This window comes from Glycine soja, chromosome 19, assembly GCF_004193775.1.
Source record: "Glycine soja cultivar W05 chromosome 19, ASM419377v2, whole genome shotgun sequence".
NCBI lineage: Eukaryota > Viridiplantae > Streptophyta > Magnoliopsida > Fabales > Fabaceae > Glycine > Glycine soja.
The window spans coordinates 14,111,575-14,122,505 of NC_041020.1; the positions used below are offsets into that span (position 1 = coordinate 14,111,575).

Consider the following 10,931-nt stretch of genomic DNA (forward strand, 5'->3'; position numbering starts at 1 on the left):
AAATCTAATCTGGAGCCCCATGAATTGCTTGTCATTCGTGCATCCTCCATCATCCTATTCAGAGCCCCATGGATTGATTGCCTAGCGTTGTTCATGCGTCCTCCATTATCAAGCACGGAGCCTCCGATGACTGGAAAATATGATTTTTTGTTATTTTCCCGATCGATTCATTCACCAAACATGTGTATACGTATATATTATGTTATTGGTGTCTTTTGTTTGTGTTTGTTTTGTGTTGTGCAGAGAAAGAAGAAGGAGAGACGGAAGTCGTCATAGACTAATCACGGAAAGGGCGAAGACGACCGAAATCAGTGTTTTATCTTTGCTTTCCTCTTATCTCCGATAAAAGGTAAGTAAAAAGGGGCAACTGTCATACCCTAATTTCGTCCGGGGACCATTGTTTGATGGCATGCAACCTTTGTTTGACCGCTTCGAGGTACTTGGCACCCTTTGTTGCACAATACGTGAAGTTTCGAGACAACTAGAAAATCAAAAGGAAGCATTGTTACGCAATCCGTGAAATTTCGTAACATGCCAGAAATCAAAAGGAAGTATTGTTACGCAATCCGTGAGTTTCCGTAACATTCCGAAAGATAAAAAAAGGAGTAATTACATGATCCGTAAGGTTCCGTAACCTAACAGAAAGAAAACAAGTATCGTTACGAAATTCGTAAAATTTCGTAACGTTACGGAAAAAGAATCACCAAAAAAAGCAAAGGGGGTGCATTTAGTAAAAAAGGGGTGCAAATAGCAACCAGTCCCACTTGGGCCTTCTAGAATGTTCCTCCGGAAGGCGGTTGCTTCTGGAGGAAGCAACCTGGCTCGCCTGGGCGAGCTGGGTGGCAAGCTCCTCCCCTACTTTCCTATAAATAGGGGGAGGAGTGAAGGAGAAAGGGGATCAGCCCTTCTGGTACTTTGTAATCACTTAAAATTAGTGTGGAAAATTGTTTCCGTGAAGAAAATCCAAGCCGAGGCATTTCCGTCGGTGATTTCGCGAAGATTTTCAACCGTTCTTCTCCTTCGTCATTCGTTCTTCGGTCTTCAACCAGTAAGTTCCCAAAATCAAACTTTTCAATTCATTCTATGTACCCTAGGTGGTCCCCATTTGTTTCGCGTACTTTTATTCTCGTTTCATTTACTTTTCGTACCACCTTTTGACGTGCTTTAGTCATTTACTTAAGTCATTTTCTTGCCTAATCAAAAAATAAAATAAATTTTCACCGATCATTTGATTTGTAATATCCGTTAATTTCTATTAAAATGAAATCCGACCGTTTGGTCATGCCGTAACCACGTTGGAAACCAAAAAGAGGTAAAATAATAATATAATAATAAAAAAATATCTTTTAGTAAAATAAACCAAAAAAAATCAATCGGACGTTTCTCTTTGGGATTTCTCTTTCTTAATTGAATTGACTTATAACTAAAGTGAAACTAAGGCTAAAATCAACTCGCAAAGTCAAGCTCGTCCGCAAAAAATCACTAAAAAGGATTTTAAGGTTTGATACCTTAGTTTTTCTCACCAAGTAAAAATGGGTCATTTTAAGGTCCAACGCCTTAAAAGGACCACCTTCCAAGTAAAAAGAATCGCTTGATTCCCCCTTTTGAAAGAACTACGTAGGTCTGATTTCCTCTTCGATGGAGGGTACGTAGGAGCAAGAGCCCCGCTTTTGTCGACCTCAAAATAAAAAAGAAATAAAAGTTTAGGTACACAATTTCACACAATTCTAAAATTAAGGCTGTTGTCCTTTGGGACAAACGTGAGAGGTGCTAATACCTTCCTCAAACGTAAATACAACTCCCGAATCTGGAATATTCTTCATGACCGGTTTCCTTCGGTTTTTCCGAAGTTTTCCACAAATAAACGTTGGTGGCGACTCTGCGCATTTTCCTACTTTGGAAGACGCACCCGTGAGCCTCGCCTCGCTCGCCCGCAAAAGGGTAGGTTGCGACAGTTACAAGGTGGGCATTGCTTATTTTAGTGAAAAACTTCATAGTGCCACCCTTAACTACCCCACCTATGATAAAGAGCTTTATGCCTTAATAAGAGACCTCCAAACTTGGGAACATTATCTTGTTTCCAAGGAATTTGTTATTCATAGTGATCATCAATCACTTAAGTACATTAGAGGGAAAAGCAAGTTAAACAAGAGGCATGCAAAATGGGTAAAGTACCTAGAGCAATTTCCATATGTTATCAAATACAAAAAGGGAAAAACAAATGTGGTAGTTGATGCCCTCTCTAGGAGACACACATTGTTTTGCTCCCTAGGAGCTCAAATTTTAGGATTTGATAATATTAGGGACTTGTATGCTTTAGATGTACATTTCTCTCCCTTTTACGAGAGTTGTGGGAAAAAGGCCCAAGATGGATTCTATTTGGCTGAGGGGTATTTGTTCAAAGAGGGAAAGCTTTGCATACCCCAAGGATCCATTAGGAAATTACTTGTGAAAGAGAGCCATGAGGGTGGGCTCATGGGCCACTTTGGGATAGACAAGACCCTTGTCTTACTCAAAGAAACGTTTTATTGGCCCCATATGAAGAAAGATGTCCATAAGCATTGCACTAGATATGTGGCTTGTTTACAAGCCAAGTCTAGGGTGATGCCTCATGGGCTATACACACCCTTACCCATCCCATCTGCACCTTGGGTAGACATTAGTATGGACTTTGTCCTTGGGCTTCCTAGAACCCAAAGAGGTGTAGACTCTATCTTTGTGGTGGTAGATAGGTTTAACAAGATAGCACACTTTATACCATGCAACAAGGTGGATGATGCTTCCCAAAGGACCATTGTGTCAGATAGAGATGCTAAGTTCCTTAGCCACTTTTGGAAAACCCTATGGGCTAAGCTAGGAACTAAACTTCTTTTCTCTACCACTTGTCATCCACAAACTGATGGGCAAATAGAGGTAGTGAATAGGTCTTTATCCACCCTTTTAAGGGTTCTTCTGAAAGGCAACCATAAGTCTTGGGATGAGTATCTTCCTCATGTAGAATTTGCCTACAACAGGAGGGTTCATAGAACCACCAAGCAGTCCTCTTTTTGAGGTTGTCTATGGGTTCAATCCCCTAACACCGTTAGACCTCCCAAAAGAGTATGGAGTCAGCACCACTTTTAACATTTTTTATTTAATTCCTTTTGCAGGTGGAGCTGATATTGAGGAGGAGGAACTAACAGATTTGAGGTCAAATCCTCTTCAAGGGGAAGGGGATGATGCAATCCTCCCTGGGAAGGGACCAGTCACTAGAGCCATGAGCAAGAGGCTCCAAGAGGATTGGGCTAGAGCTGCTGAAGAAGGCCCTAGGGTTCTCATGAACCTCAGGGTAGATTTCTGAGCCCATGGGCCAAGTTTGGGTCCAATTCTCTTTGTACATATTATACTACGATGTCATTATATTTTATCCTTGTATTTAGGGCTCCATATTGTAGGTAGGGTACCCTAGAAATATAGGATTTTTCAGCCCTTGTATTTTAGGGCACCTAGACTAGTTTTTGTATTAAGGGTAGTTTCGTAATTTCACATGCACTAAGTGAATATTTGATGTGTGTGGTTGGAAATAAATTTAATTGAATTGGTAGAAGCCCAATCGAATTAAATTTTAGAGGGGGAGGTGAGCATTTTCTTACTACACCCCATTGCCACATCATATAGTCACACTTTGTGCATGTCCTTCATGCTTTACATGCCTCATGACACCTAAGCACATTTAGTGGTGAATCTTGGAATTGATCTTGGATTAGTGGGCTGAACCATAACTAAAATTCACTAATCATAATTAGTGAAATTTTGGCTCCAAAGTTTGGCTCCACAAATTCAATTTCAAAATTCAAGTGAAATTTGAATTGAAATTCAAATTTCCCTCCAATTTTGTGTGACACTTAGGCTATAAATAGAGGTCAGGTGTGTGCCTTTTTTTTAAACTTTGATCATTTGAATATTAACTTCAGATTTGAGAGCTCTTTTAGAGCACAGAATTTCGTGCTCTTCTCTCCCTCTCCCTTCATTCATCTCCTTCTTCCTCCAAGCTCTTATCCATGGCCTCCTATGGTGGTGAGCTTCTTCTAGACTCATCTTCTCCTTGAAGTGGCGTCTCCTCTCTCTCTTCCTTCTCCATTCCGCTACCATTCATCTTCCAAGAAGCAAAGGAATCCATTGATGAAGAAGATCCTAGGCCTACAAGCTCCAATGGAGCTTACATCAAAGGTGAAGCAGCTTGCTAGTGTGCCACACACCCATACCCTTTTTTAGCTCGATACTTTGCTAGATAGTATTTCAGAAGCCATGTTTCCGTTTTGTTTTTTCTTGCAATGTGTTTCAGTATTGGGATAATTTGAAATGGTATAAAAGGGAAATTTGGGATCATTATTGTTGAATGCTTTGAAATCTAGTTTACAATATAAATCCATCCAATATGATTTATGAATGAATATTGTGGATGTAGTTATTATTTCATTCTTCTCAGTTTATATGGCAATACAAACATTAAACTCTGAGTTCTTTTACATGAATTTGGTGAATCTCAAAATTTTAGTCCATGGAACATAATATGATGTTTGAGACTTTGTTGAAATTGTATTTTTTTAAAAAGAACTAGGCCTGTGGACCAGCCTATTTGGCCCACGAGGTCCGCGGGATGGGGGCAGACTAATTTATTAGGTTCATGTAAGAGTGCAAGGTAGGCTGACCCAGTCGCCTGTCAATACAAGCTTACACAGGCGGGCCACGGGGTGGGCCAACCCGCTTACCCACCCGTAATTCACACACCATCAGAAAGGCTAAGGCTAGAAGATCCCTCTATTATCTTTCTTTGTTTTGTGAGTGTATTGAGAGTCATAAGTTCTTGTTTCCTTTGCTTGTTTGAATTTAACAAAAAAACTTGTTGTCCTTCCTTAAAATCCCTTTGCACAAGTTTCTTGTCATGATATGTTTTTTTCTCCTTATAATGCTTAGAAGAAGCATAAACAATGAAGCACATTTCTTATAATAAGCTATTTTAAGCTTTCTCTTCTCACTGGAAAGGGTATGATCAAAATTGAGGAATTTCACAGTCCAATAGGCTTTGTGCTCTAACTCTACGACCAGATGATAAGTCTTTCCATAGACCATTTGGAATGGAGTTTGTAACATCCCAATTTTCTAGATTGGCAAGTTCAAAGTAAAAATAGCTTGTGTTTGTTTTGATATGTAGTGTAGTAGCATTATCTTTAGTAAAATAATTTATAGAAGAGATAGGACCATCATAGGATAGTCAAGTGACCTAGATTTTAAGTGTTGAGTCTAGGAAAAAGTGGTTTAGATGTAGAAAAACCTTGTTAAACCTTCAGTCAACAAAAGTCAATTGCAGTCTAGAAAGTCAATATAAGGGAATCCCTCCTTAATGACAATTTTGTAAATAAAGACTTTTTAGGCTAAAATGAGATATTTAGATTAATTAATGAATGTTTAAGGTATTAATGTGTCTGAGCATAAAAAGTCATTAGTTTAATTGATTAGAAGAGACGAGAAATTAATTTATCACTTCACTCTAATTATTTTAGTTGAGCCTAATTAAGGAAATTAATAAAAGAATTGACTACCCTAGGATCAAGGTAAGGGTGAAAAACTCTATTCATGTAGTCCATAAACACTCCTGGAGCATTAGTCACACCAAAGGGCATGACTAGATACTCATAGTGACCGCAACGGGTCCTAAAAGCAGTTTTTGGTATATCCTCAGACTTCACTCAGATTTGATGATAACCCGACCTAAGGTCTATCTTGCTAAACACACAAGCTCCTACCAACTGGTCCATAAGGTCATCTATTCTAGGAAAAGGGTACTTATTCTTAATCGTTACCTTATTCAACTGGTGGTAATCCACACACAACCTCATGGTTTCATCTTTCTTCTTCACTTGCAACACTGGTGCTCCCCACGGAGACATACTAGGTCTAACAAACTGCTTATCCAACAACTCCTCTAACTGTTTCTTAAGCTCAGCTAACTCTATAGGAGACATCCTATAAGGAGCTATGGATATGAGTCCAGCACCAGGTACTAAGTCTATGGAAAACTCTATCTCTCTCTCAGGTGGCAGACCGGATATATCCTCAGGAAACACTTCAGGAGACTCTCTAACAACAGGGAGGTCACACATAGAAACCTTTGTCCCTATTTCCAGGCTAGACAAGATCATGTACACTTGAGCATCTTCCTTTAAAGATGTCACAACTTGGTTGGCAGAGATAAATATCATATCCTTACTCACTCCAGAATCATCAAACACCACACTTTTATTAAAACAGTTCAAGAAGACATGGTTGGAAGATAACCAGTCCATACCAAGAATAACATCAATCTAGCTCAAAGGCAAACAAATAAAATCAATCAAGAATGTTCTACCAGAAATCTCTACAGGACAATTCGAACACACATCAAAAGTTAACACAGAACCACTAGTTGGGGTCTCTACCACTAGATCTTTATTTAAAGAAGACACAGAAAACTTAAGTTTTCCTACACACAAATAGGATATAAAGGAATGGCTGGCACCAAAATCAAATAACACAAGTAATGGAATCCCATTTATGAAACATCTACCTTGGATTAGATCTTTGGATTTTGAAACTTCAGCACCATTAAGGGTAAAGACTCTTCCCGTGGCCTTTGGATGTCCAGTTTGACCATTCGGGCCCCCACCATTTTGCTCTTTCTTGAGTCGTGAATAATCTCTTTGAGTGTGTCCCTTTTGTCCACAATTAAAACAGATCATATCGTTATCTGGACAATGTGAGGAGATGTGCCCTGGCTTCCTACATCTGTAACAAATGATATGAGTGGGGAAAGTATTGGATTTGCTACCACTACCACTTGCAAATCCCCTAACAACAGTCCTCTGATTGTCATGGAGGAGTCGAATATGGTTTTCCCCGATGTTGAGGTCCATTCTTTTTGTTCCTCATTGGACCTGTACTTCTATAATAGGCCGCCCTGTCTCGGGAGTCTTCATCCCAAATCTGACATATGTTAACCAAAAGTGGGAACTGACAAACACCTTGGTAATTCACAGCTTGCTTCACTTCAGGTCGCAAGCCGTTCAGAAACTTTACACACTTGGAACTTTCACCATCTCTCCCTTGATAATGGGGAAAGTATCTCACCAGCTCCTCAAACTTGGCTGCATATTCGGCCATTGTCATGTTTCCCTGCTTGAGCTCCAAGAACTCCATCTCCTTCTTGTTCCTAACATCCTCAGGAAAATATTTCTCCAAAAATACTCTCTTGAAGACATCCCAGGTCACATCTTGACCTTCTGCCTCTAGGCATTGGCGAGTATTCTCCCACCAATACTCAGCTTCTTCCACTAGAGTATATGCACCAAAAGCAACCTTTTGCCCCTCCGGACATGCCATAACTCGAAAAATTTTCTCAATTTCCCTTATCCAGTTATGAGCACCATCAGGGTTGTATCCTCCATTAAAAGAAGGAGGGTTGTTTTGTTGGAAGCGGTCCAACCCCTGGTACTCAACAGCTCCACCAACTTCTCCCCTGTTTGGATTCCCTATAGCCTGAGCTAAGGCTTGAAGGGCATCCGCTATCGCATGTTCATTCCGTCCAACCATCACTCCCTATACACGCTAGGTAGTCAGACATGGAAGGAATACACACAAGAAAAGAACAACACAACAATCACAACCATCACAAATTCCTACTCAGTTACTCTTGAGAGTTGATGCCTCGAGACATTAACACTTTCTTTCCATCATTTGTATTTTCTGATCGCTTTCCATATCATCCCATTGCCCTTCACAAATTATACAGATGGCCAGTCTGATAACCCGTGACCCGACATTGAAACTCATGGTATAGCAAACATCAGAAAAACAAATCCAATATGACTACAACAATCAAATCTCTATAGCTCATAGAAACACAACTAGTGAGTAAGTGCTAATAGCAAACAAAGAAAATCAAACATCAGCAAACAACCAACATCAAGAATTCAACAAAACAACCAGAGAATGCACAGAAAAACATAGCAGACTCACAACTCACTGGCCGAAAGGTTCGACCTACTCTGATACCACTAAATGTAATGACCCGCCTCGTCGCTACAATATCAACACTCTAATATGCGATAATTTCAATTTTTATAAAAAGAACTCCCTTAATTTGCTTATAAAAAAATAGAAGTAATTTCGTCACAACATACATTCACAAAACAACACGGCATTACTTAAGTGAATATACAATTATATAAGAACAGTAACTCGGTTCACGTCATACACACAACGGAAATTAAATCTGTTCATAAATATAATTAAAGTCCAAGTTTACATCTTTAACTCAACAAAATAAAACTTGAAAGCCAACTACGGAGGAGTTGATTACAAAACACAACTCTCTCCCAAAATAATGCCAACGTCATCACGTCGGCTCGGCGGCTTCTCACCAGAATCTTACTCCCTACACCCTGCTGCCGTCATTTTGCTCCCACAAAAAATGTTCGTGAACATCACAGGTATCAACCACACGATACAAAATTGCAAGGGTGAGTTCATTATAAAAAGAACCAATACCAAATCCAAATAACCACAATTAGCAAGGAACATAGGCAAACATGATGAGCGCATTCAACATTCATTATTCAACACTCACATCCAACAATTATTCATCATCCTCATTCAACAATTACTCATCATCCATATTCAACAATTTCTCATCATCCATCCATGGATCCAATCAAGACTGCATAGAATGATGCATGCACCTGACTCAAATCTCAGATGCGATGTGGTACGTACCAACAACCAAATCTCAGGAAATAGCCTAAGCGTGTCCACACGACACTCTCACATAGGGAACCATGCAGAGTTCGTCGAGACCACCCGGTTGTGCACATAACTACCCCCCATAGGTGATCAGCCTCGGGGCCCCAAGGAGTTCCCTACCAGGTGACAAGCCCCCTTAGTACAAAGTATACTCTGCCACAGTTACTCTATTTCCTATGTCATATAAGCTATGAACACGGCCAAAAGTAAGTGCCAAAGACCATGGACCAAATAAAGAGCCTAAGCATCCCCTCATAAATGCTTAGATTCTTTAACCACGCTTGTCACCCACATCTGGGCCATCCGACAAGGTCAATGCACTTACCCCCCATGACATACACTATATACAACGTATGAACGTGGCCCAAAGCAAGTGCCAAAGACCCTAGAAGGTCAGTGCACTTCGACCCCCACGAACATACACAACATCCAATGTATGAACGTGGCCCAAAGCATGTGCCAAAGACCCTGGACAGTCAGTGCACTTCACCCCCCACGAACATACACAACATGCACATGCCAATGCATTTCCAACATCAATCAACATTCCATTTTCATATCATTCTCAACATAGACATCATCTCGTCTCAATGTTGTTATCAACAACAACAACAACCTCATTTCATATTCACATAATCATCAACAATAACATCAATTCATGTTGACATGATCTTTATTAGCAACGTCATCTTAAATCAATATCACCACATATCAATAAAAATCCTCAATAGCGACATCAACAACAAATCGCATTCCACACACATATATTTCTTTCATGCTTGAGATTCACACTCGCAGGTCTTCAAACAACACAAATCAAATAAAGACAACAATATATATATATCACATCCCATTCGTCAAAACATAGTTTTTCCTGAAAAACCAGCATGCATATCGATAACAATTTTATCGCATCCCATTAGTTAAAAACATCGTTTTCTATAAAAGAAAAATCATCATGCAACAGGGATAGGCAGTTATCCTCATAGCTAGGTTCCCTAACCCTAACTATGGTGTTAAAATAGTAAATTTTATAATAAACTCCACTCACCTATTGTGAGCTACCCGCGGGTTCCTCGTCACGTCACTTGGAGATTTCTTTTTCGTCCTTGCTTGTCGGTTCCATGCAAGCCTCTACCATGCCAAAATGAAGGAGACATAAATATGGATTTCAGAAAACAAAGCTAATAACAATGCTCTGTGTCAAACACCCACATCACTACATGGAAGTGCTGAGAGCATTTCGGGTTTTACAAAGGGACATCATTTTGAAATTCTGATCTTGCCAATGTGACCGGGGTTCAGTGTAGGTTACGAAAATAACATGCATTTCATGAAAGGATAACGTTTACAAAGTCTCTTTCTCTAGGGGCTTTCGGATGAAGCGTAAAACATGCAATGCCGGTTCCATGTAGTTTTCTTGAGAAGCTTCCTTAAGAGGCTTCCTCGAGAAGCTTCCTCGTGGCTTCTTTGAGAAGCTTTCTTGAGAGGCTTCTTTGAGAAGCTAACGCTTTAACTACTAACACCCTTTTTAATAACTAAACTCACCTCCTTGAAAATAATTACGGATAAAATAACACAACAAATATAATCAAACATCAAACATAATTACTATATATATATATATATATATATATACATATCAGGGTGATACAGAACTCACTAGGTCTAAAAACCTAGGGTTAGACATAAAATAAACCCTAGTTTGATATAGAGTTTTCATAAAATGGACTTCTACAACTCTTGGAAATTAGAACGCAAATTTTGTGAAATTTTTTACTAGGTGCAGGGCAGTTCAATATTAGGGCTAAATGGGGGTGGTTTTTGGAAATTTTTAGTTCAAAACAGGATTCCTTGCATTTGAAAACCTTGAGAGGCATATATTGTTTGTCCTAAATGAATTCCTACATCAACGGGAAAATTGATTTTAAAGTGGGCAATGATGTATAATTCCAAATGAGAATTGGTCGTGAATATGTATGAATTGCATGGAATAAATTATGTGAATTATAGAATGTATTATTTACTTTGGTTGAGATTTTATAATGTGAAATTATGGGAATTGCTATGTTATATGTCGTAAGATCGAGTGTAATCACTAGCATGTTTCATGT

General features: G+C 39.3%; 1 protein-coding gene across 1 annotated transcript; it reads right to left on the reverse strand.

Moving 5' to 3' along the window:
- Window positions 1–6,888: 6,888 nt before the first annotated feature.
- On the reverse strand, window positions 6,889–7,608 carry LOC114398619. The gene has a single exon (XM_028360794.1). It carries the CDS (start codon window positions 7,606–7,608, stop codon window positions 6,889–6,891), a length of 720 nt encoding a protein of 239 aa, XP_028216595.1.
- Between the last annotated feature and the right edge of the window lie 3,323 nt (window positions 7,609–10,931).

Excerpts from the sequence above, each read along its gene's own strand:
- LOC114398619 (XM_028360794.1), bottom strand. The coding sequence starts at position 7,608 with ATGGTTGGACGGAATGAACATGCGATAGCGGATGCCCTTCAAGCCTTA.